The sequence below is a fragment of the Hylaeus anthracinus genome, unplaced genomic scaffold (assembly GCF_026225885.1).
Source record: "Hylaeus anthracinus isolate JK02 unplaced genomic scaffold, UHH_iyHylAnth1.0_haploid 11994, whole genome shotgun sequence".
Taxonomy (NCBI): domain Eukaryota; kingdom Metazoa; phylum Arthropoda; class Insecta; order Hymenoptera; family Colletidae; genus Hylaeus; species Hylaeus anthracinus.
Genome location: NW_026534341.1, coordinates 1199205 through 1224604, shown reverse-complemented (window position 1 = coordinate 1224604; position 25400 = coordinate 1199205). Strand labels below are relative to the sequence as shown.

General features: G+C 47.1%; 4 protein-coding genes across 8 annotated transcripts; 1 reads left to right on the top strand and 3 right to left on the bottom strand.

Annotated features, from left to right (window-relative positions):
• Window positions 1-1762: 1762 nt before the first annotated feature.
• Window positions 1763-4623, top strand: LOC128888975 (nitric oxide-associated protein 1). Of its 3 annotated transcripts, XM_054146220.1 has the most exons (5): window positions 1763-3169; window positions 3253-3549; window positions 3646-3967; window positions 4132-4349; window positions 4431-4623. In XM_054146220.1, the coding sequence occupies exons 1-5, from the start codon at window positions 1951-1953 to the stop codon at window positions 4607-4609; spliced, it is 2235 nt and encodes a 744-aa protein (XP_054002195.1). In that variant the 5' UTR covers window positions 1763-1950; the 3' UTR covers window positions 4610-4623. The 3 variants fall into 3 exon arrangements, with proteins under 3 accessions (XP_054002195.1, XP_054002197.1, XP_054002196.1); XM_054146222.1 differs by lacking the exon at window positions 4431-4623 and having other exon boundaries at window positions 3646-3993; window positions 4132-4304; XM_054146221.1 differs by lacking the exon at window positions 4431-4623 and having other exon boundaries at window positions 3646-4029; window positions 4132-4304.
• Window positions 4624-4626: 3 nt separating this feature from the next.
• Window positions 4627-6547, bottom strand: LOC128888994 (spermatogenesis-associated protein 6). The gene is made up of 7 exons (XM_054146250.1): window positions 6404-6547; window positions 5979-6338; window positions 5647-5766; window positions 5483-5583; window positions 5079-5396; window positions 4939-5010; window positions 4627-4859 (listed from the first exon to the last, which is right to left on the bottom strand). The coding sequence occupies exons 1-7, from the start codon at window positions 6449-6451 to the stop codon at window positions 4721-4723; spliced, it is 1158 nt and encodes a 385-aa protein (XP_054002225.1). The 5' UTR covers window positions 6452-6547; the 3' UTR covers window positions 4627-4720.
• Window positions 6548-6793: 246 nt separating this feature from the next.
• Window positions 6794-7695, bottom strand: LOC128888999 (uncharacterized). Its single transcript, XM_054146259.1, has 2 exons — window positions 7061-7695; window positions 6794-6953 (listed from the first exon to the last, which is right to left on the bottom strand). The coding sequence occupies exons 1-2, from the start codon at window positions 7693-7695 to the stop codon at window positions 6794-6796; spliced, it is 795 nt and encodes a 264-aa protein (XP_054002234.1).
• On the bottom strand, window positions 7485-25395 carry LOC128888965 (uncharacterized). Of its 3 annotated transcripts, none has more exons than XM_054146198.1 (13): window positions 25151-25395; window positions 21555-21669; window positions 21077-21276; window positions 20480-20950; window positions 19806-20313; window positions 18424-19477; window positions 17976-18347; window positions 17500-17885; window positions 17095-17391; window positions 16933-16968; window positions 16227-16393; window positions 8256-12360; window positions 7485-8175 (listed from the first exon to the last, which is right to left on the bottom strand). In XM_054146198.1, the coding sequence occupies exons 2-13, from the start codon at window positions 21650-21652 to the stop codon at window positions 8103-8105; spliced, it is 7767 nt and encodes a 2588-aa protein (XP_054002173.1). In that variant the 5' UTR covers window positions 21653-21669; window positions 25151-25395; the 3' UTR covers window positions 7485-8102. The 3 variants fall into 3 exon arrangements, with proteins under 3 accessions (XP_054002173.1, XP_054002174.1, XP_054002175.1); XM_054146199.1 differs by having other exon boundaries at window positions 7485-8172; XM_054146200.1 differs by lacking the exon at window positions 16933-16968 and having other exon boundaries at window positions 25151-25394.
• Between the last annotated feature and the right edge of the window lie 5 nt (window positions 25396-25400).

The following is a 25400-nucleotide window of genomic DNA, read 5'->3' as shown; positions in this document are numbered from 1 at the left end:
ACGAGTTCTCGCGATACAAATTCACCAACGGTCAACAGAGTACCGGAAAAACCGCCGTTCAAACTTTGCTTTTCCAAGGATCAACTTCTCGGGAAATCGAACGTTCGCGGTTCCAAAATCGACGGTACGCACGATACTCGCGCAACGGCTTTGTTCGGTAACGTCGCACGTGCACCCCATTTATAACGTTTACTTGTTTGCTTGTTTTGTTTTACCACGCGCGGCTAAAGAAAAAGAAAACATACTAAAAGGGGTCTCGACTGCGTCACAGGTGATACGATCACGCCGAAATTCTACTCGAGGAATTACGAGAACGCAAGCGATTCGAATACAACCGATACGTTCGAAGAAATTCGAAACCAGGAAAGAAAAACTCCCAGGGATTGTTGTCGTTGGCCTTTGCTGACCAGTAGCATGTAATCACGATATCAGTTTATAGTTTTCTTACCTGTTTTTCTCTCTTCGTTATCATATTATGGCCGTTTCTTCTTGTTTTGTAGGTACGGTTGGTGGCACGAATACGGAATACAACCGAAAGGCTCTCAATTAAACTTTCACAAAAAGACCTCGGATTTGGTGAATTTTCAGATGAAAATATACGCAGAGGATCGAAAACTCGGAAGTCTAAAGCACTAAGGGGTTTCGTTTCAATTATTGAAATATACGGTTAGCGAGAGGATACGACGATCGAGCTATGTAGAAAAAGATGGACTTTTAATAAAGAGAGATATACTATTTTCGAGACTACTTTTACTACCAATTCTTTTTTTATGGTTTAAAAATGATTTGTGCCTTATAACAAATTACTTTGAGAAAATTATTTTTTGCACTACATTCAACTATTTTACTTTACACATATCCATTCACTTGAAAAGTAAAAAAACAAACAAATGGTATCAGCTTGGATCAGAACCCTCGAAGTTTTGCATCAGTGGCGCCATGGGTGGGAAAACGTCCAAGTTTGTAGCGAAGATAGTTCCCACTGTTACTAATAGATGACTCCGTCTACTATCATTGTCTTCGCCATCTAGTGGTGAAAAATCGAACTAATTTTCGGAGTTTGGTCAGCGCCTCTATCGGGAAAACGCCCAAGTATGTCGCCTATTAGTTCCCACTTTCGACATTAGATGGCGACACTATCTGCATTGAAGAAACGGGGGCCATCTAGCGTTGCGAGAGAGAACTAATCGGCGACAAACTTGGGCGTTTTCCCGATAGAGGCGCTGACCAAACTCCGAAAATAGTTCAGCCTCTGAACACTAGATGGCGACGACAATGATAGTTCATGGCGCCATCTAGCAGTAGCAGACGGAACTATCTTCACGACAAACTTGGACGTTTTGTAGTTAGATGACGCCACCGTAGGTTAGAAAAATTAACTTAAAACTGTTATCATTTTTACAATGTCCAAAGCATTTACTTTACACGTTTCGATAGCACACTTAGAATAAGTTAGACATAGTAATAACCAAATTATATATAAATAGATCTAGGGTAATAGACATAAGTTCCTAAAGATTACTACCAAATGTTCCTATTAAGATTAAGATAATTCTATTATGTACATTCTCTACATGTTGTAAGAACATATTTACAAAATGTAATTTTTTACAATAAAGAGACCCGAAGACACATAGGTCCGAATCGGGCCTCAAGTGTTTTTTTTTTAAATAAAATAACCGCTTGACCACGTCGTTCGCTTCCATAGCATTTGTTGGTCCATGACACGAATCACTAACCCTAGCCAACCTGACGTGTATACCAGTGTATACTATTGCACGTGTACGCATTCTGTATACGCGTATTATTTGTAGGTTATGCGTAAATTGCAAAAATGATATTTTCAAATGTTAAATGACTATTTGTAACGGTTGAGAAGTTTACAAACGGAAGTTTATAAGATATCTGATTAATTAATAACACGTTATCGTCGTTCTTATACGATTTGCCATGGAAATTTCCAAAATCAGATTCTTATTATCGCAACTGAATGTTCGGGCTATTCGTCGTAGTTTACAGTTGCGCTATTATTCCGAGTATAAAGTTTCGAGCAAGGAAGTTGAATTCGAAGCTGATCCAAAGGTTGTAGGTTTGCGAGAGAAATTGTTGTATTGCGATTATTTGGATCACGAATATGTTAGAATGGGATTTAAAGAACGTAGAATGAAGCAAAGGAAGCTGTTAGAGCAAAAAAAAATTACGACTTATAGAAGACTGATCGAGGATCCCGCGCTTAGCGTTTTTTTAAACGCTGCCGACAAAGAAGGAGGTGAGAAAACGTCGATTCGAGCAGACGAGCAAGTTTGCACGAAAACAGAAAACAAGAAACCGGTGTATATGCCGTATTCGAGACTAGATTCGTACGAAACTACAGATATTTTGTCGGAAGATAAAAAAGACATAACTGGGATGAACGAAAAATACAAAGATTTGTACGAAAAATATTTGGAGATAAAAAAAAGCAACGCGTATAGCAAGAGTGAATTTAGCTTTTCGGATTACATGGAAAATAATTCGAACGATATATTACCGAAAGGTGAATTGTGGAAAGTTCCGTCAACTTGGATGTCCGATTTCGAACAATACGACGAGTCGATAACGAGTGCCGATTTGTATAAATATTATGGTACGCCGAATCCTTCTTCCGAAGTTAGTTCGATTCCATGCGGCGGTTGCGGCGCTTTATTGCACTGCAAAGATCCTGCCATTCCTGGATATCTACCATCGGAATTAATCTCGAAAACAGATAACGAAGATTTGAAGCTGATGATTTGTCAAAGATGTCATTTTTTAAAATTTTACAATGCATCCTTGGAAGTGAACGTGTCGATAGAAGATTATCCAAAATTGTTAAGCATAATAAAAAGAAAGAAATGCGCGATTATATTGATAGTAGATTTGACCGATTTTCCTTGCAGTATTTGGCCCGATTTGAAGAGCATCATGCATCCCTTTACGCCTGTATTTCTGGTTGGGAATAAAATAGACTTGTTGCCTAGGGACTGTCCAAGTTTCTTTTACGATGTTAAAAAACAGTTATTAGAGACGTTGATCGATAGAACAGGCATAAAAAGAGAGAACGTGACGCATGTTGCTCTTACTTCGGCAAAGACTGGATGGGGCATAGAAGAGTTAATAAATAAATTGCAACTAAAGTGGCGACACAAAGGTACGGGAAAAATACGCGAGATGAACCCAGGAATATTGAAATCCATTTAATAAATTTTACGTACGAAACTGTCGAAATTTTAGGAGACGTTTACTTAGTCGGCTGTACAAATGTTGGAAAGTCTTCTATGTTCAATGCGTTATTAAATTCCGACTACTGTAAAGTACAAGCCATTGACCTTGTACAACGCGCGACAACTTCCCCTTGGCCAGGAACAACTTTGAATTTATTAAAATTTCCTATTCTGAATCCGACCTCTCGGAAGGGGTGGTTAAGAATGCAAAGACTTGAGAGGGAACAACCGTTAAAAATTTCGGAATCCAAGTTCAGAGATAATAAATTTAAGGAGACGAGGAGTATGCGATACGCGACGTTACAGGGTACAGGAAGTTTCAAATCTTTTCAAGATTTTTGTCGATGAATCGAGAGGATGAATTTTTAATAGAGATTTTTCCTTTGCCCACGTTCCGATCTAGGTTATGTCGGTAAAACGTTTTCGGGAAGATCGTTGGACGATGAGGAGGCTGATCTTTTCATAGAAAGATCGGCGAAATTTATGGAAAGAAAACTTGGTCTAGACGAATCTCGAAAAGAATATAAAGAGAGTCGTTGGTGCTACGATACTCCTGGTACCGTACAGCGCGATCAAATATTAGATTTATTAACAACCGACGAACTATTGACAACTCTACCGCAAATGATCATAGCACCGAGAACATTTCTTCTTAGACCGAAAGAAACCGTGTTCGTAGCTGGCATGGGAAGATTGGACTACGTGGAGGGAGATCTTTACATCCGGTATTCCACTAATATCAACTTTATCGGTGATTTTAACTGGACGCTACGTATCGTATCGATACGTACGAAATCTTAATTCTTACGTTATACCCTACTTATAATATTGATCAGTGTTATTAGTAAAAAGATATTCGATTTATACTCGAAATTATGCTTTGAAACAGGTGTACGTTGTTTACAAGCAGAGAACTACCCGTAACGATTTGTCACACCGTTGACGCGGACCAAATTTACGATCAGCTGTTGGAAACCGAAGCCTTTGTCGTCCCTACGAACGATCCCGAACGGTTGAAAAGATGGCCAAAATTGAAATCGAAGGAAGTGAAAATCACTGGTATCAATACAGAGGAATCCGCCGCAGACGTCGTATTGTCGAGCATAGGTAATTTCCCGATAATTGTATTCGAACGGAACGACTATTATCGCGACAAAAGAAAAATAATATCGGCATTTAATTGTTTAGGTTGGATCGCGATCACGTGTAACGAAAACGAAAACGTTACGTTAACCGCGTGGACGCCCGAAGGTCGTGGTATACACGTAAGGTCTCCGGCGTTATTGAAGAAATCCGTGACTCATCGTGGCGCAAAAATACATGGAACTCCTATGTATTCGTTGGGACGAAAAATGTACGTTAAATAAATACATATTTATGCGCATAAACAGCGATTGCAGTCGTTTTCCTCCATGTGTTTTCTAGTTTATTTTTTCCCGCAAACGTTGAACTCGTAGATTGCTCGATTCGCGTTGCCATCACGATCGTTCTTTAACTTGCTGTGCGCCAAGTTTTGCCTGCTTATACATTCGTTTGTAGAACCGTTCCAAGTTTGTATAAAATCCTTGCTTTTCCTCGGGTTGATGTTGCGCGTAGAAAGCGTCGCATTCTGAAATACTAAAGTTTCGTTCGAATGATGCTTCGGTTCGCCACGGATATTCGGCTAAGAAATTAGGAAACCTACTTAGGTACTTACTTCTCACCGCAGCCTCTACTCGGGCAGTAGAATTTTTCCTTCTTTTGAAGATATCGAATTCTTGGCTGAGCTCTGTAAGAAAAAGAGTCGATTGCTCGATGCGAGGTTTGAAAAGAAATAACGTTCAAAGATAGACTTACGTGGATGTTGGCTGTTGCGAAACAGAATTATCGTTCATGCCACCGCAAGTACAAGACCGACGAATATCATAGGAATCATCGACGATGAATGATTCGAAAGATTCAACGGGCTCGATAATTTGTTTGCGTTCGTCGTCACTCGGCTCGTTGCATTCGCAAGCAAAGTAACACTTGTATTTTAAGCAAACAGGACAGCTATCGAATATATGAGCGTTCCCGCAAATAGTGGTAACTCCACGGAGATTTCTTCTCGTCGGATGATAACATTCGTTGAGTCGTTGTTGATCGTTCGATAAGAATTGATCCCGAGGATTGATCCTGAAAATATATCGATACGATCGATGGGAACGGCTCGTACGGGAGGGGAGGGGGTTATTTATTATACGATATACGGTAATACTTACGCCCGGCAGATTTGACCGCGAGGCTTCGCTCGACTGTGACAAACCTTCCTCTGTCTGATGATACCTTTGACCGGTCGTTTTCTGTGAACGCACGATGTTCGCTAAAGGAAAACGAGTCGCGTTCGTTAAACGAGACGATCGAAGCTTTTATTTTCTCGCGTTACCTTGGAGTTGATGGTTTTCGGATTAACCACGTACGCCTTGTCGACGTTGGCGTTGCAAACATCCGATACCTCTTCTATCACAGTTTTCGTCGAGATTTCAATTTTAGGCGCTATAATGCCCTAAATTAGCCGCGCGACGACAGATGAACGTTTCGATTAGAAGGGGAATAATAATCGAATCGCACGAATAACGAACACGAGTCTCGATAATCCAAGGTAAGCTTTGCGAAGAGCGAACAACGTTTATTCGTTATATCGTTACTCGTAAGAATCGCATATCGTTTACACGAATAAGCGTAACACGGATCGTCGAGACTCGGATTTCTACTAACGGGAAAGTATTTGGTTGGATCCATGAGCAAGTCTACGTCTATTCCGGGCATTAAACCTTTGTAATGAGGCACCGGGTACAGGACGTCTGCTAAATTGGTTTCGAACGTAGCCAACACAACGGTTTGGTTGCACGGGCTAACCCACTGTATCAATTCGGCGTAGAGAAACTCTTGCTCCAATTTTCGTTGCAACTCTGTCAAAGTAGCCAGCCGTGTGAAAGTTTTCTTAAAGTTAAGCTCGTTGTGAAATAATAGTGGAAAAATCGGTGATACTCTGTGAGATTCCAGGGTGGAGCCAATGGTGGTGATTCTCAGAGCTATTTTGCCGTTAGGGCACAGCCATACGCCGGGACATGTTACCTGAAACACCGTTTGCGTTAAACTTTGTTCGCGGTTTGACGGCGACGAGCAATCGTGATATGTACGGCGTGCAAATCCAATTGTACTTTTACGCGAAAACCTCTTCCTGCCATGGCTATAGCCAACAACTGTCACGGCTCGCCGCTATTGTTCTTCCGGTATCATTTTTTTTCTGTTTTTTTTTTTTTTTTTCTTTCGCGATCAGCAGGACAGACGGACGGGAAAACGAAGCGGTCACCAAATGCTTGGTCGAGTGTGTTTTCTCGAAAGCAACGCGACCCACACGCACTTTGAAAAGGCCTATGCCATTTTGATGCGGGACATCACCGTCGCGCCTGTTGCCAGGTAACAGCAAAGGCACAACATCGACATCGAATTCTCCCAACGAGCGACGATCGCTTCAGTCGACGATTCAAGATGCGATACGACTTTTGCGGAATTTCCACTCGCGATTGTTAAACTATGAACGGTATCCCGATAAACTTGTCCACCGGTAGACCTCTCTGAACGTGACGAATCCGAAGTTCGTTGGCGATAAAATCCGTTTCTTTTCTTGGAAACTGTAGCCTCGGATCCATAGTTCTAGGTATCAGTGGTTCCGAAAACCAGCCATATCTGCGGATTAAACGCGCAAACGTTAATCGGTTAAGTTGGAAATCTCGGCGTAAATATTTAGCGAACGTCGAATGCCTGGCCGTGACGTAATCGTGTGCGAGTCGTACTCCATGTTGACGGTTGGTGGTCGGAACGAGTAAATGTCCTTAGGGGTCGAGACGAACCGCTTCGTAATTAGATCGACGTACTCTTGTCGAACCTCGGACGCCGGGATCACGTCGTGTTTCGCGTAAAACTTGCCCGTCAGAGCCTTCGTTCGCGCGATGGCCACAAACTTTTCTTGTATCCGGTGGTATTTCTTCTCTTTTTCGTATCTTTCTGTATAAAATCGTAATTTTATGGGATTCATGCCGGCGATCGATCCAAGTTTGTAACTGAAATGTTGGAATCTTTGGATTAAGAATTTCAAATGGATAAAAGAATATCGAATGTAGCGAAAGTTTGGCCAACTTGGATTGGACGCGAAACGAGCCACGGTCCGTGGCGTATTCCACGATAAAAACGTGGTCGAGAAGAATAGCGAGATTCTGCGAGTATCGATAATGTTTATTTTAAAATACGTATATGAATAGAAAACGCATACATAACAAGCGGAAGACCATGGCTGATCAGTCAGAGGTTTCCACACATCCGTGTAACATCTCGAGCGATTTCTAACGAACATTGCCGAAAGTCTCTTGGTGAATATAGAATATCGTTGTTGCGAGAGAATCGCCGCGAACAAGCACAATTTTTCGAGCATAGTTTAGAGGGGAGCAAACTCGAAACTCCGCGACGCCGCGCTATCGGATTCCGTGATCGATAGTTGGCGCGAGCTGGCAATACCTTTACTTATATTTCTATAAATACCGAAGCCACGTTCGTTCTAGTAACGCGTTTGCTGTCGTTAACGAGAAAACGAGGAACTGGCTTGCACGCACAGCGGCTCGCCGTTGCACCCATACGGGAAGTATGCGCGCACGGAGATGAAACGTGCGTCGAGTTTGCGTCGCGCTTACTATATACACGTAATTACGAGTAATCGAATAATTTACGTAGCTATTTTTGTAAAACACACTCTTTTATAATATAGCGTGATAGCAATGGTAAAAAAAAAAAAAAGAAAGAAAAACAACGACAATCGCAACTCGTAACTCGTAACCGAAGAAATTAACTACGATCGACTGTACAAGTGGTCGGTTGCAAAGGATCCGCCGTGGTGACGTCGCTGTTGCTTCTGCTTCTGAAAATAAAAAAGATCTCGTTGCAGCGTGATGCGTCGATGAAAGAAGAGAAAAGTGCAGGCAACGTCGAGTATCCTACCTTGTTCGTTCCGTGGACCGACGTTGATCGTCCAGATCGACGAACTCCACGGTGGACGCTATATCCGCGCAAGGTACGCGTTTGGTCGCGGCGACGGCGTTGGTCGAGCGTAGCTCCGATGTTCCGTTGTAGTATCCGTTTTCGCATTTGTTCGGGTAGTCCGCGGAGACGGGCGATCGTCTTCCGATCGGGAAATAGTCCGAGCCGATAGGAGTCAGAAGCTCCTCGTAGTACTCGGCCGTCTTCGGCTCCGATAGACTGCTTCCGTACTTTCGCGGCAAAGTGGAGGAGCCGAGGCCGATTGCGTGGCCGTCGATCGCGGCGTTGTCCAGTTTCAGCAACCTAGATAGAGGAGCGCTCCTTCGTTCGTAACTCGCCGGATCGCGATCGGTGTCGACGGCAAAGTCGGCGCTGTGATATCTGCTTCTGGAGGGCGAGAGTTCGAAGCTCGGCGAGCCGAGATACCTTCTCAGCGGATCGTACGAGGAGGAAAGGGGAGGAAGATGGTCGGTCGGAGATCTCGGATCGGCGATATACGGTGCCGAAGCGGTCGCGTCGCTGTACCTCGATCTGTCGAGGGAAGAGGAAGCGTATCTTCCGCGACCGACGAGGCCGTCGTCGGCCAACAAGCTATAACTGTGACTTCTGTCGCTGTGTCTGGTTTTCGGTATCGCAGCCAACCCGTACCCGACAGCCCCGTATTTGCCGCGATCTCGATGACCGGAGAAACTGTACTTGCGGGGCAACGCGGCGGCGCTCGCCGAGAGTCCGAGGCCAGGCGGAGGCACCGTCAGCGACGGTCGCCTCCGGTCGTTGAATCTCGAGTAGAAGCTTCGTCGACGGATACGATCAATCACCGACTCGGAGTTGTCGGCCCTCGCGAGCAGAGACTGCGTCGGGGAGGTCGCCGGCGATTGAAGCTCGGGCCTCGCATGGTTCATCTCGGCCGAGCTGATCGACCACGAATCGAAGCTCTCGGGCTCGTCGACGGGAGAGAACGGCTCGCTCGGTTCGTCTATCGGCGACTCTTTCCGAGTTTTCGCGGTCACCGCCAAGTCGGAACTAAGCCGCTCGTCTACAGGCTTGCCAGCGCGATCTTTCCCCACGTCGTCGTTGCTCGAGGACTCGGCGTGGCTCTCGATGATTCTCGCGCATTCGGTCACCTCTCTCTTTAATTCGGCGACGTCTTTCGCGCGCAGAGGTTTCTCGATGATTATCTTGTTCCCGGAGATGTTTGCGCGATGCGTGACTTTCGCGAGACAATCCATCAGCTTGTCGGGGAACTGTTCCTTCGCGGCAGACTTCGGAGATTCGGATTTCGGCGAGTCCTTCTTGGCCATGGTGGAACTCCTGAACGAGTGTTGAGGTATTTTCGATAGATCGAGCTTCAAGTTGCTTCTGCTCGCTCGCTGCGACTCCTGGCCATTCTTCGTTTCCACCGGCGCGACGGTTTCCTCTCCGGATTTCCCGACGCTCGACTTTCTCGTCGACGATTTACGAGCGACGAGTTTCGCGTTTTCCTCGACTTCCCTCGAGTCGAGCTTCGAATTCGAATTCTTGGCCGATTTTCCCTCGGACGGTCTTCCGATCGTTTGCGAGTCGATAACGGGCACGTTTTCTTTCGGTTTGACGTTGTTCGCGGTGAGGCTGGATCCACCCGGCTCGGGACTGTTCTCGAGGTTGCCGCGTGGCTTTCTCTTCGCTTCCGGTCGCGGTTTCACCGGTTTCCAGTCGGAGCCGTCGGGCGACTTCTTCGCAACCTTCTTCACCGTTCGCGCGAGATTCTTCTTCTTGGCGGGATCGGCGTCGCCGTTGTCTACTGTCACCTTTGCTTTCGTCGGTTTCTTGCTCTTTTTCTCGGGGCTTTCACGCTTGGCCGATTCCGCGTGCGAGTCGCTCTCCGCCACCGGGCTACTTTTCTTTGCCATAGAGAGCTTCTCGTCCGCGACGGAATCCTCTTCCGTCTGTGGCTCTTTTCCACCGTTCGCGGAAGCGTCGTTGGCCTCCGTCGTGACCGAGGCTCTCTTGGTCTCCTTCTCGCCGGAGGCTCTTCTCTCTTTCGCGTTCGACGGTTTCTCCTTCGGTGGTGATCGTTTCGGGGATGTCTCGTGCCCGATTTTGTTATTTTCCGCGAGTTTCTTGGCCGACCTGGAGTCAACGTTGACCAGCTTGGTCGGTATCCTGCTGATCGAGAGCGCGTCCTCGCCGGAGACAACCGTCGCGTCTCCTCCTTTCGCGCACTTCGGAGGGCTCCTCTTTAGCCTGTTCAGGATCGCGTTCTGCGCTCGGCCACCGTTCACCGCGGGCTGTTTCGCGTCCGCGCTCTTGAACAACCCCAACACGGACGACACTCTGCTCTTCGAGGTACTGGAAGCTGTTTTCTTCTTCGCGGAGGTCAAATCCTCCGCGCTCACGGTCTTCTTGGCAGACTCGTGCTCGCCGGGTGCGCACTCGGCGGGAGGAGGTGCCGAGTGTTCGCGCAATGGTTCGCCGACTATTCCGCCGTTTGCTTGCGCCTCTGTCGTAGTCGTCGCCACCGCCTCCTCGTTCGATCTCAGTTTTTCTAGCTTTCTCTCCAACGAATGCAAAAAACTGTGTCGCGAACTTTGCCGCTCGATTTTCGTTGCGTCCGTCTCGCCCGTCACAGAGTTCCTTTCCCCGACGAGTTTCTTCTCTGGAGGATTCTTTGAAAATTCTTCGAGGCTGTTCTTCGGCTCGATCGGTTGCCTATCTCGTTGCTCGACGTCGCCCTCCTGCGTTCCGTTCTCGCTCTTCTTCTTTATGAATCGTGACTTTCGTCGTTCGTTCTCCGCCGCCTTTTGCGCGTCTTTCTCTTTCGCGTACCGACTCTCCTCCCTGGGAGTGTCGAAAAAGTCGGGTCGCAGGAATCGCGATATCCGATGCTGCTTGGATTTCTGCGGCGGTTTCTCTTTCTCCCTGGAATCGGTGCTCTCGCGGCTTCCGGCGGCAGCCTTGAACAGTTTACTCAAAATCGACTTGTCCGAGTTGACGGGCCGCGCTCCGAGAGCGACGCCAACGTCCTGCGAGTTCGCGAACGATTTTCGACGATCGCAGCTCAAACTCGGCTCTCTGGTCAAAGAGCCGGATCTCAACCGAAGACTGGGTATGCAGCTACGTCGTTTCGCGACGCTCGCGGAACCAGCCGCCGCCGTTTCGCCTATCGCTATCAACGACTGCTTCTCGCACTTGTCGGTGTCTCTGTAACTGGAGGTCAAATTCGGATCGAACTTGCTCGGACCCAAGTTCTTCAGCTTCGACTCTTTGATTAGATTTTCGGCGGCTAGCAGCCTGTTCTCAAAGTTTCGCGAGAGGTCCGACTTGGCGTAGGCCGACCTGTAGTCGACGACGTTGGAAGAGGAATCGGTTGGAGAGGTTTCGTACGATTTCGCCGACACGCTGGACGTCCCGTCCAGCAAATTCGTGTTCGAAACGGAGGTACACTCCGAGGTGGAGCCGTTGTCTGTCACGGGGTTTTCGGCGTTGTCCGCGTCCGTCTTCCAGCGAGCGAACGCGTCTTCGGGCACGGTCTCCTCTTGAATCTTCTCCGTTCTGTACGGCCGAAACTTTTCTCTTCGAAGTTTATCTACGATAGATTTGACGGACGCGTCCTCGTATCTTCTGTCGCGGTTCGTCGCGCGTCTAGGGAACGTCATCGACGACGACGACTCTTCGAATTCGTTGCTCGCGTCGTCACCGTCGTCGTCGTCGTCGTCGTCGTAGTAGTCCTCGAACGTACCGACGCTTCGTCTCGAAAATCCGCGACATTCGTTTCCGTTGGTTCGCTCCAACAGACTATTGCTCCTTCGAATGGGTTTCTCGGTAGATCGCTCCTTGTACTCCGTTTGATCGGACACGCTGGACTCGGATCGATCCGCGATCTCGGACGCGTCCAGGAAACTCGGTTTCTCTTTGCCGATGGAGCGACGGTAACGCTTCTCGTACGGCAACGGTTGTCCGGTTTGCTCGGCGAACGTTCTGCTCAGTCGTCTAGCCAAGCTAGGCGTAAAGTTTTGCTCCAGCGACTCCTGTGTCTCTCTTCCGACTCGTGTCGGCTCCGCTTCTACGTCTTTGTGTTCTATTTCATCTGAAAAAAAAGCGAGATAACGTCTACGCAAATTGTAAACAGGAACGCTTCGAGTTTCGAGCGAGCTGGAACGGGGTGATCCGGATCGGGCTTGGATGGAGCGAGGCGAGGACGCGACGGGTTCTTGTTACGGGATGCAAGCAGACAAAATACTCTCGTTTTGCTCGGTATTTACACTCCTTTATTGCTACGTACATCGAATGTGTGTTGTTTCTTTTATATAAAATTTCTCGAAAAATGAATAAATAAATTTCATCAGCGAAAGAAAGCGTTTGCCCGAAATTGCTTCTCGAGTAATCGCGTACCTCGACGCAGTCCTTCGCGTACAACCGTGTCCCGCGCGATCAACCATTTTTTCTTTCTTTTTTTTTTTTTTTTCATTTATTTGCGCCATGAACCATTCGGCTCTGTACACATTCGTTTTCGATCGCGAACACGTGGAAGACAATCCGACGTTTGACGGTTCGCGCTTCGCGTATCATCGATTCTCTAACTCGACGACCGAGCTGCTATAAACGGAGATATATGAAAGGAAGAAAGGAATTTACCGCAAATCGTGTCATCGACGACTGGCACTGGTCGAGGCTTCCGAGAGTAATCTCGGAAATAATCGATGCGGCTAAATGGACCAAGCGTGGCAGCTCGATGTATGGCATTTCTGGGTCCGTAACGATCCTTGTACTTATACCGACGGCCCTTTTTCAAAATGTATATCGACGACAGTCAACGGCGCACAAGTACCCGCATACATACATGCATACGTACATACATACATACATACATACATACAAACATACATACATATTTACAAATACACGTGTTTTCGCGTATTAGTCCAACAAGTTATCGAGCGTACATTTGTAGACTCGTCCAAAGAGTACATGCAGCAAAAAAGATTTTTATATGTATGCGTACGAAAAGTTGTTACTGATGTTTAACGGATTTCAAGAAACATGAACGGTATTTGTAGCGCGCGAGGGCTCGCTTTCCGATCCTGTCGGCGCGGCGATCTGAAGCAACGGTTACGCGCCGATGTCGAAGGATTCGCAAAATTAGCCCTTGTACTTGGACAACATCGAAACGAACAAATCGTTTAGCGTGTCTAGGTCGCGACGCACCGAATGTATGTACTGTAAACGTAAATCGAAAGTAATGCATGTACGATATTAAATACAATATAGTAGCATTATCAAAGCATGCCGAGACAATGCGAAGTAATAAAACGTTGTTATTTAAACTCTTGAAAACACAACAAATATCAGCCATCTCAAACAAGGGGTTAGCTCCTTCGCCTTGTATCATTGTGTAATATACATATATATACATATATCCATACATATATATATACATGTATACTTATACACGGTTCCTCGAGATATCTTTTCTCAACAAGTGTAAATATCTTTTCCTGGTGCAACGAATCTAGTACTTGTCGAAAACGCGACAACGACTGCGAATATCCTTCGATGAGTTTCGTGTGTCCACAAAAACGGGAAACACCGGAGTACGAAGGAAAACTAAAACAACGACGAACCGTTCTAAATAGCTGCACAGTGTCGTGTCGTATGTAAACAAAATGCCAGTCACGCGTGGCTCTTTGTTCTAGTTCGTGGAATCGGAGGTTATCGTGGTGTACGTTTACTATTTTCAAAAGGTGTTCCTTTTCGCCGGGTATCCCCATCGTACATATCTTCTCTCTACACCACGAAAACGACCGAAATACATCTCGGGAACGTTGAGTAAAGTGTGTAGTTGGTAGTTATCGTTGTATTCGATTCCGATCCCGATCCCGATCCCGTGGAAAATCGTTGAATCGAAAAACGATCGTACAAAATTCCAACGGGGTAATCGCGGCAAAGTTGACTCGTGTTCCCGCGATGAAAAATCGCTAAACGTCGCGGGACAATGAAATTCCGTCGAGCGTAGCAAATCGAGCGATAATAAACGACGAAAATAGAGTAGCGTTTGCGGGCCTACGATGATCGTTACTCGCTGGATAGAAAGTGTAGTATAGTACCTAACTTGGTTTGTCTACTGGGGATTACCGTCTGCCCGCCTACGTAGAGTCACTCGCACGGTCGCTGCAACAACCGTCAGAAAAGACCGTAAATTACACGTACAAATATCACAAAACGATTCCACCGCGATTTTCTAGAGTATATTTTCGATAATCGTTCGCACCGATAGATTCGACGTTCGAAAAAGAACGATACCAGCGGGGCTAGACTTTCCTTCCTGGAGCGAAAGAGATCTAGCTGGTATCCGGTGCTCTTTCTTCGATCGAACAATTGTTCTTCGTTTCGAGACGACTAAACAACGACTCGTCGAGTCCGTGAATCTCGAATCGAGAACGGGGGACGAATCGTTGACGATGCGTACCGAAAATATAGTCTCTCGAATATCGATCAGCGGTGGTAAGCAATTATTTCTTTGATCGCTGATTGAAGAGTCGGCGATAGACGTGAAGTAAATGTATGAATTTTCGTTAAAGATGGATTCTGTCTTGGATAGCATATAGAACTGATTTTCTTCGTGTATTCGTGTGTACATGGATACGTATGCAATCATGCTGTAAACTTTAGTATACGCTCAATAAATTAAAGAAGAAAAAATGAATTACGGCTGCTCGTGTTAATAGGATAATATATAAATCAACAACAACATTGCAATTTGCGACTACTGCGTATTACTAGGTTCTATGTCGGGCAAAGTATGAGTTACATTTGTAAGTAATTTTAACGCTCGAAACTCGAAACCCACGCGGCGAAAAAAAAAAGAAAAAAAAAGAAAACATTGCAATCGATATTTGATCGCGTCCACGAATTCTCAACGACTCGTCGACGTCGCGTTTGATCGCGTACGGTTGGAAGTGCAACAGGACGTAAGAGTTATTTGAAAATTATGTAAGAACAGGCAGGTACTTTTTGCGAGGAAAATCGTGCAAACATGCGCTTAGAAGAAGAATGGTATCTCTCTCTTAAAAAAACGAAAGAAAACAAAAAGAAAAGAATCCTTCCAGATAAAAGTCGATGAACCGCGTGGCGTCGCATTTCCGCCAATCAAAATTCAAAATGAATCCTCTCGTCGTTGTTATCGTTTGTATCCTATTTAATTTGCGTTCGACGATTGTCAAAAATGATGACCGTATCGCGCGATGTTAACCCATCTGTGCCAAACATGAACCGTGTATGTAAATGTAATTCGTTCTAACTAGGGTTAGTATAAAAAGTTGCAAAAACATCGTCAGGCAATAAAAATCGGAAAAAATAACTTGTCAGACGGTGAGACGGAGCGGAGCGTGGCGAGGCTGAGCAGGAAGTCGGGGATTTGGGGAAAGATAAAAGACGAGAGGTGAATTGGTAAAAGTAAAGAAAAAAGATGTGCTCTGTCTATCAACGACTCGACAACAGCTAGGTACTAGGAGATATGCATACCGAATACCATCCAGCATTTTCTCGCGTAGCTTGCGATTTCAGACCAGTGACAAAATGAACAACAACGATCGTCGTGTCGCGACTTAGCAGAATCTCGCTTTCGTCGATATACGAGGAATCGTGGTTCGTTTCTTAAAAGAAATGGACGAAACGCCGAGACGACGCACGGCCTCGATTGTAAAGGTATACAATATTTTTGCCACTGGATCGAATTACGAGCATCGACCCTTTGCGCTCCGTGTGCACATTTCGTATCTCCGCGGCGCGATCAGATCTAAACTCTGTTGAAACAATCTCGAAACATTCGAACGCGAGACGAATAGAGCGCGGAACGTAGAGGGTCAATTTCCGCTGGTTATCTATGATTCGTTTTGCAGTTTGACACAATTTCTCACGGTGAATTTGTAGAACAATCATACGACACTCTCTTACCTCTCGGTAAGGTGTTGCTGCCGATATCGAACACGGTCTCTCTCGACGAATTTCCTTGCGACGCTGAGCTGTTTGGGGTCCCAGGATTCGAGTTGACGGAATCTTTCCTAGAGAATACGTCGCCATCGCGGCTGAGAGAATGCTTGAATTGAGACTCCGTCAATCGCCTGTATCAGTAACAAACAAGACTGATGTCATTCGTCTTCGTACATTCGAATATCACGTTACGGAACGCGAACGGCGCGGGGCGGCGCGATGCAACGAACCGTACGAAAGTTCATTCTTCCCGCGAGGGTAGAAAAGTTCGGCACCGATTGATCGATACTGGCAACGAAACGGAATCGAAAACAAAGTTTCTAGGCTCGCGAAGCGGGATGTCGAGTCACGCACGCGTCGCGATAGCGAGTATTTTAAACCGGTGTATTTTTATGCCCATCGTTTTACTCCGTGGTCTATCGAGTATCACGGAGGTAAACAATGTAAAGCCTCGAGATTCGTTCGTTGGTACGCAGCGCGTGGCCGAGTGCCGTGAAATTGTCGTTCCGAAGGTTTGGAATGCGCGTTGTCCAATTGCGTTTCGGATGGGAAGGACGCGTGGTATACGAGGCAATAAATTTCAACGATTACTCGTGATATTTTGCACTACCTTCTAAAATAATCAGCATACACTATATTGTTCTAATGTTGTTGTAACAATTGGACTCACGTAGTCACGGTCCTTGTTTCGACATATGTCTGGTAGCTTGCACAAACAAGCGGCGAAACGTTGTTACGTTGGATTTCAACATTTATTTCGAGAGATCTCGTAACGCGATAAATACGGGAAAAAAAGGTTGCGTGTGTAAGAAGTCGACTTGGACGAACTTACCTCGACAACGGTTTATTGAGACCCCAGAAAGGTTGCGACGGATTGGAAGCTAATCTTCCGAAAAGTCGAGAACTAGGGAACCCGGTGGTTCGATTATCGTCGACGTTCAGTCTCTGCGTCAAACTTCGTACTCTGGAGAGTAGCGTGGAAAAGAGATTCTCAGCCGTGAGCAATTCGAATCCGTCGTCGTCGTCGTCCTCGCCGGAAGACAAACTATCCGCGTGTTCTGACGGCTGCCTCGAGGGTCGGGAGCTTCTCAATCGATGCATGTGTCTCTGTAGAAGATCCTCGCTGTCCCTAAACAACGGAAATACGAATCGACGCGTTCGGAATTCAGCAAGGTTCGAGATGTTGGCATATGGCGCAGAGACCGCGTGCAACTCTGAATGTAAAAAGTTGGATTACCTGTGCAACGTAGAGAACGGGGACTCGTCCTCGCTGGCGTCCGATAGGAGAGAGCTCATTCGTCGAGGTCTGGCAAACCTAGATCTCGGAGCGCTCGCGGTGGTAGGGGTGCTGGCTTTGTTCTCCGGTTCGACGCTACCCGACCTAGGAGTAACGTATCCACCGCCTTCCACGGCGATGGGAATTATGTATTCTCTGGGACTCTTTCTGATGGGTTCCGGGCCAACCGTCGAGCCTAGAGCGCTGTCGGTGTCCGAGTCGGCGGTCGATTGCCGAGACAACGAACCCGATCGTTGTGAAACCAATCTTTGAGGCATCGGTGGTTTTGCCGGTGGCGGTGGCGGTGGCAGTGGCGTTGACGAATGCTGTCGATTCTCTACTTCCATCTGTAATTGCGAGCGCAATGTTACGTTAAGACGCGCGTGAAGCACAGATTCTCTGCTGAAACGAAAACGATCGAATGAATTTCCACTCACCTGAATCGGTATTATTCTCTCTTTCGGAGGAGCATTTCTCGGTCTCGTTTCCGGTTCCAAGCTCGCGCTTCGATTCGCCTGCGGTACCGCAGCTGCAACGGGAAACGCTATTTCCGACCTTTGCGTTCGCAATTTTTGCGGCTGAAACACGTCGTCGATCTTCGCTTCCACCTCGGATCTGAACGCCACAGGTTCCGACGATTTCGCGCCCGACAGACAAATCTCGGCTTTGCTCGTCTTTCGCGATCTTGGCAGCGTAGCGCTCTTCAAGGTAATTTCCATTTTGCTAGACATCTTGGGCTCTTCCGGCTGCGAGTCGTCGTCGTCGATGTTGTTGTTTTCGATGCTGTTGCCCGTCACAAAAGCGGAGATCTGGAAACGTAACGATCGTAAACGGACGAAAACTATTGGGAAAAAGAACAAAAATGTTGTATCGTTTCGGTCTTACCACTGGTTGCTTGGCCGCGTCGACCGACTTGCCATCGAACGAAAAGTTGGTTTCGACGGGCGTGGAGACGGAAACCGTAGCTGTTCGCAGATCATTGGTTCCAACCGGTATCTTGAACGGTAGCTTCTTAGGTTCGTGAGTGGACGGAGAAATCGGTGGCGATCCGCTCGCTCTCCTTTGCAAGGGCGGCTTTCCGATCGCTCCGCTTATTATATCGACGGCCCGTTTCTTCGCGTCTTCCATCTTCTTCTCTTCCTCGTTTCGAGTTTCACGAGTCTGCTTCGATTTTTCGTTCCTGTCCGTCGGCACGTCGATTATGACCTTTGACGCGGTGGGCTTTGCGGGGGGAGGAGCGGCGATGGAAGAAAGACTGGCTTTCCTCTCGAACACACGTTTCGCTCCTCCCACGTTCACTCCGGGAATAAAGATCTTTTTAGGTTTCTCGTTTTCAACGTTCGAAGCCATTTGATTGAACTTTTCTGCGGTTTCGAATATCTTCGAGCGGCGCCTCTTTTCGAATGGTTTCTTCGAATCTCGTTCGGTCGCCTCCAAATTGATCGCTTCCTCGTTGGCAAACGGTTCGCTCTCGCGACGATCGTCCGCGCTCGCGGCAGCTTCTCTCGTTGTTTCGAAGCTCGAAGCGACCGTAGCCGCGGCATTTGAACGATCGTCGGGCGTCGCGTCGTTCGTCAACTTGTCGGCGGTGGTAACGTTTCCGGAACACTCCGACGATCGATTCTGGAAGCCTTCGTCGAACGATTTCGCGTGCTCCTCCTGCGAACGGTTTGTGTCGCGTTCGTTGTCACCGTAGTCTTTTTTAAGGTTCTCCATGGCCGCGTCGACAATAACTTGTCGGTCTTGGCTTTGCATCGTTACAGGCGTCTTGCTTCGTTCCTTGCTCGGCGACCTTTCGTTGCATTCCTTGATCAGTTCTAAGCAAGCCGCCGTGGACTCGACTTTATCGATCTCGCTCGCAGGAACCGTTACGACCGCGACGGGATCAACTTCCATAGCTTCCTCCGTGATCGAATTTGGAATCGGCGCCGAATGATGCCTAAACGAATACATGGAATTTTTCAAAGACTAGATTAGGACACGGGTTTGTCGAATCTACGAAAAGCGTGCATGGAAAATGTTTCGTAACGCGCTTCAGCGGTGAACGAGGCACCGTCCGACTACTCTAACAAAACGTGACGAGTACGACGACAGGTGAAATAAAAAGTCGACCTGCTCGTCGCTCGTTGAAAGAAAAAAAAAAAAAAAAAAAAAAGCAAGCATAGAAAACGTTGTAGGAGTCTAGGAACCTTTTCCATCGTTTTTCGTTCATCGTCCACTCGTGTCGTTAAACACCATGTAAGCAACGGCAGCTCGAACGCGATTACCTAGACGAGGATCTATACGCTCTCGGTTCTCTCTCCTCCGTCCTATCTTTCTTCCTCGATCGTTCTTTCCGCTTGACGCCGGCGGCGGCCGTTTCGTCCATCGACGGCGTCGTCTCCAACTTTCTTTTCGCGTCTCCGGTCGCTGCAGCCCTCGGTTCCTCCTCCAGCAGTTCCCTTATCCTCCTATCGGAATTATTTTGATCCAATTCCATCAAACTGCCGACAGAATGGCATCTGGTGGGCACTATAGCTTCGGAAGACACGTTATTCGCGACATCCCCGGCTGGTTGCTGATCGCCTACCACCAGTTTTTCCGCACTGGCGGACGGAGGTACCAAGGAAAGCAAGAGATCCAGCCTTACGGGTGTTTGCGCCGCCAATTCTTCGGCGATATCGAGACAATTCTGATCGTAACCTTTGTTTACCCACCAATGAGTGCAAATTTTCTCGATGTCAGCCCGTTTTCCGGGACATACCGTCAGCATATCTTCGATCAGGGGAGAAGCGGCTGCAACGAAATCAGCGTCGTTAAGATTAACGCGTTGGATCGATTGGGATCGTATCGAATCGGATCTCGAATAGAGTCGAAGAGAAGAGAAGAGAAAAGAAGAGAAGAGAAGAGAAGAGAAGAAAAGAGAAAGAAAGCGAGGGAAGGAAAATTGTTATAAACTTACGCGATGGATTTTTTGGTTCGTAGTAATCGGATTGCGATATTTGTTTGACTAGTCTCTTAAAGTTAGACCCATCGAAGGGCATGGCACCGTAAACCAACGTGTAGAGAAGAACGCCCAAGCTCCAACAGTCGACCTCTGGCCCGTGATAAGGGGTACCCTTGACGATCTCCGGACTGGCGTACAACGGGCTGCCACAGAACGTGTTCAACAACCTCTGCTCGTCGAACACGTTCGACAGGCCAAAGTCGGCAATTTTCGCGTTCCCCGCTTTGTCCAGGAGAATGTTCTCGAGCTTCAAGTCCCTGTGGCATATTTTATGCTTGTGACAATAGAAGACCGCGGTTGCTATCTGTCGGAATATTCGGCGAGCCTCGTGCTCCGCGAGGACCTTTTGCTTGCTCAAGTAGTCGTACAGTTCGCCCCCGGCCGCGTACTCCATCACCAGGACCATTTTCTCTCTGTTTTCGAACACTGAAAAGAAAAGTCGATGAAAGCGCGAGTAGCAACGGGTGGGCAACGAGCGGTCAATCGAAGAAGCAGCAGTCGACTCTGCTTCTCCCATTCGTTTCTTTTTTCTTTCTATTTTTCAATCTCTACCTTCGTAGATGTGGATAATGTTCGGATGTTGCACGCTCGACATTATTTGAATTTCTCTTCGTATCCTAACCAGATCGGCCTCCGTTTCTATTTTACACTTTTTAATGGTCTTTATCGCCACTTCTTGACCCGTTTCCTTGTTTATGCCTAACTGAACTTTCCCGTAAGTACCTTGACCGAGCTTCTTGATGATGTCGAACCTGGACGAAACAAAGTAAACGGAGTGATGGACGAGCGGTGGCTCGAACCTACATAATTTCTCGAAATTTTACTCGGATTGGCGCGCGTACAAATAATACTGCCGCGTTGTTATTTACGTTCCGCCAAGTATTTAGCAAACGTGCCAATCTCGAGAATCGTGACCGATGATCTTGGCGCTTGTCGAGAGCATCCCGACCGATCATCGGACGGAACACTCGAAATACTTTTTCCGCCTCCCTCGTCTTTCGCGTCATTCGATCTTCGCCTCTCGACGTACCTCTGCTTCAATTTCCGTTTGTGATTGTGAAGACGCACCCCGCCCGTGCTCTCCATACCTCCCATTATATTGTGTATGCTCGCCTCGCCGACAACCATTTTTCCTTATTTTTTATCTGAAACGAAAATGTTCCGATGTAGATTACGAGTAGACATTTCCCTGCGCGCTTTCACTCTTTCACTTTTACTTTTTTTTTTTTACTTCTACATTACTTCTTCTAATTTTTCCCATTTTCGTTCGCACGTCGATGGCGCGAGTAGAGCCGTACGAAGGAAAGAAAAGAGACGAGTGCGGAGATGGCGAATCGCGAAGAGGATTAAAGCGTGGGAAGGAGATGACATGAAGCAGGAGACGCGCGGATGAGGCGATCCTGTTTTCGAACAAGGTCGATCGGCCTTCAAAGTAGAAGATGATTCGGACTCGAGCATGCCTTGATGCTCGTGATCGAGGACAACGGTGAGAACGGTACGAGATATCATTATCAGGCCCGCGGGCTAACGAACAAGTATAAGAACAGAGAGAGGATATGCGGTGAGTTTATTTTCGGTATCAAGACGCCGCGCCGCGCCGCGCCGATTGAACGTGCCTTGCGCCCCTGGCCACCTCGACGAACATGCTCGATAAAACCTAACCGAACCGAATCGAACCGAACCAAATGCGCGATGGTATGCGCGAGACGACCGCTAGTCGGAAATCGGTGTTGATGCTTGGCAATATGGATAACAGCTAGGTGGATGTTCGTTTTGGCTTTTAAATTTCCCGACTCGCTTCGAGTGCGCCAATCGTTCGCAGAGAAACGACCGCGAACAATCACTGACTCGCGCTGCCACGCGTTCACCTCAGCTTCGATATCAAACCGACAACTTTTTTCGTCATCTCTCCCTCTATCCATTTGTTTACTTAGTTACCAGCCTACGTACTAGTTCACACAGACTATTATCATTTGTAACGGCTCGATGTCAAGCTCCGAAAGAGCATGCGATAGTTGCATAACCTCTGTATTTTCAATTAAAAGGAATATATGTACGCACGTTACGTCGCTAAGAATAGGAGACTCGCGATTGCGGGCTGTCTGGTATTCGAAACGTTATCCATTCGAAATCACCCGATATTCGACGTTTCTATCTTGTAGGACCACTGCCGGCACACCGAACGTTTCCGGTTTCCGGTATTGGCAAGAAGAAATCGAAGCCGAATACCGAAACCGTATGAGACGAGAAGGTTGCCAGCCGATTTATCTTTGAGCTGGCTGTCGACGAATTTATAGGACCTGTCGTTATTTTAGCGCCACCGCCGATGCAATTTCGAAACGTTTCGCTTCCCAGCGCTCGCGACGAGCTCCCTCGGTATCATTTCTCGCGGCGAAAGTGAATCCTTCGAAATCTCGTTTGCTTTCCACTAGACCGATCGTCCACGGGAGAAACGCACGAAAGGAATTTGATCGTTGGGCGAGATGATTAATTTTCATCTCAACGTTAAACGTTAATTTTCATGTTAAAGCGTTAAACGAAGCGCGGAGCTTTTCTAAATATGGGGTCCCATGCGACTGCGCGCATCGCGAATCGCGCTTCGAGAATAACATTCGTCGCCAAGATCGGTAGGTAAAAGCCGAGTCGGACGTATCCAAAGGGAAAGCCGGCGAAAGCAACGAGGATTTCGCGATCGTTTTTATCATCGTTGCGCCGATTGGCAGGACAACCAAACCACAGAGAGAAACACGTGTGCATACGGCCTGGCCTCGGTCTCCGTCTCCGTCTCGCTTCTAGCTCTCGCTCTCGATACTCGATCGGTGCGTTTCGATATTTTTAGCGGGCGCGTAGACCCGCCGCGTGGGCAGACCGAGCTTCAGGGCTGATGTCCTAATGACTTCCATTTCCTCGCGTGCGTCTCTATCCCGTTCGATTCATCGCTTTTTCCCTTTCGACGGAAATCGAGCGAGTCGTCGTCGTCGACGATTTCTGCCGCGACCCGCTGATACCCGGTTATTTCTTTACATTTCTTCTCCCGTCTTTCCGAGAGAATTGATTCCTCGTCGAAAGACCCTGCGAACGAAACAACGGCGTGTTATCGCGAGCCCAAGTTTCTTTCGCTAAACAATTTCGATGCAAGTGGTCTCGGGAACGTGGCAGCCGGGTCACGATAATTTTTACTCGGTACTATTTTTAAACCGGGTCTAAAATACTACTGTCAACGCCAAGTCTCAAAGTACGCGGGATAAATTCGACTAGTCGATTAGAAATAAAATGCCACGATCGAAACAGTTGCATCGAATGTGTCTTATTAATCGCAAGTTCGCCGCGGTTCTTCTACCGCTCTCTCTCTCTCTCTCTTTCTTTCTGCCTCTACGAAACTGCTTTCTTTGCATCCATTTGTTGGCTTCTATTCGATAAAATGTCAGATTAAACGCTCGATAAAAGCTGGACGACGCTCCTATGCCTTCGAAGTGTCCGGTGGTACGTTGAATATTTATCGTAACGAAGAATGTCGTTCGGGATCAGGCGTGACGTCACCCGGTAGCTTGCACGGTATCTCGTGATTCACGTGTTATTATTAAAACCCTTAATATTCCTCTGCACGACTCGCGGTTGCATGCATGAATGAACGAATCTATGCGTTCGGTGCGGGTGATTGTACGCGTGGATAGCGAGAAATCGCGACAAAAGTTTGAGTCACGAACAATTAATAGACTACGCGCGATGAGTTTCGTTCGCGTTTATCCGGATATCTGTGCTATTTCGGCCGACAAACTTTTCACGGTATTACATGTATCGGTGTTGTAATATTTACGGAGGATACTTGTCAAATTTTAAACGGGATTAGGAGCGAGAGTTAAAGCCGTAGACGTGTTCGAAACGATATCTTTTAAGGTCGTACGATATCGACGCTTGCAAATAGACGCAACGTTAGACTTGGCGCTTAACGATTGCGTGCGTTTAAGGAAGCCGTCGGAAACCAAGTCGAGCAGTACTGACCGATAAACGAATATAAAACTTTACGATTTGAGATTCTCGATCGAAGCGAAGCGAGGCGAGAATTCGATGAAATTTATGCGAATGTTAACGAGAATACGAAGTAAGTGTGACCAAGTATAGCTGCTCGTAAAATGTCTCGATCGGTCGAACAATTCTCATATCAATTGGGTTAAACGAGATGTGTGTCAGTTTGCGTGCGGTACGTATCGGTGCACCGTATGTAACTAAAGCGCGTGAGACGGTATGTAGGTTCCTATCGATAAAAATAGCAGACTGATATTTCGAAGGGATCTTTCGGAACATTCGCTAATTGTCTCGAGTAGCATCGTCGAGGATACCGCAGGGAAAAGGTTCGTCGACGATAAGTGATAGATTTGGATACGACTACTGCGACGACGATGACGACGACGACGGCGACGGCGACGACGACGAGGCGTTCTTCGCGCATTATTGAGTAATCGAAAACGCCCACGAAAGAAAATTGACGACGCTTCGCGACGTTCTTTTATTTAAGGATAGACTATCCGTTCTCGGAGCTCGTTACTCGCCGATGGAACAAACGGACGAACGCTTTGAATGAGAATCGACACTCTGCTAGGATCTAAAAATAGCGAGAATTTGTACCTTACGGTGAACTCTGGAGCCAAATTATCCTCTTTTTGCGGCTGCTATCCGCTCCCGGGAAAAATATAGGGGAAAAAGCACTATGTACACTATTATTATCGTCTCTACGGTCGATCCGGACACTATGTCTCTGTAACATTCGAATTTTTCTGAGAGATCGCGAACCTTCTCCGTTTCCACTTCATTTTACTAGACATTTTTCGCGTGACGATACGGCACACGGCTCACGCGCTGCCACCATCTTTATTTA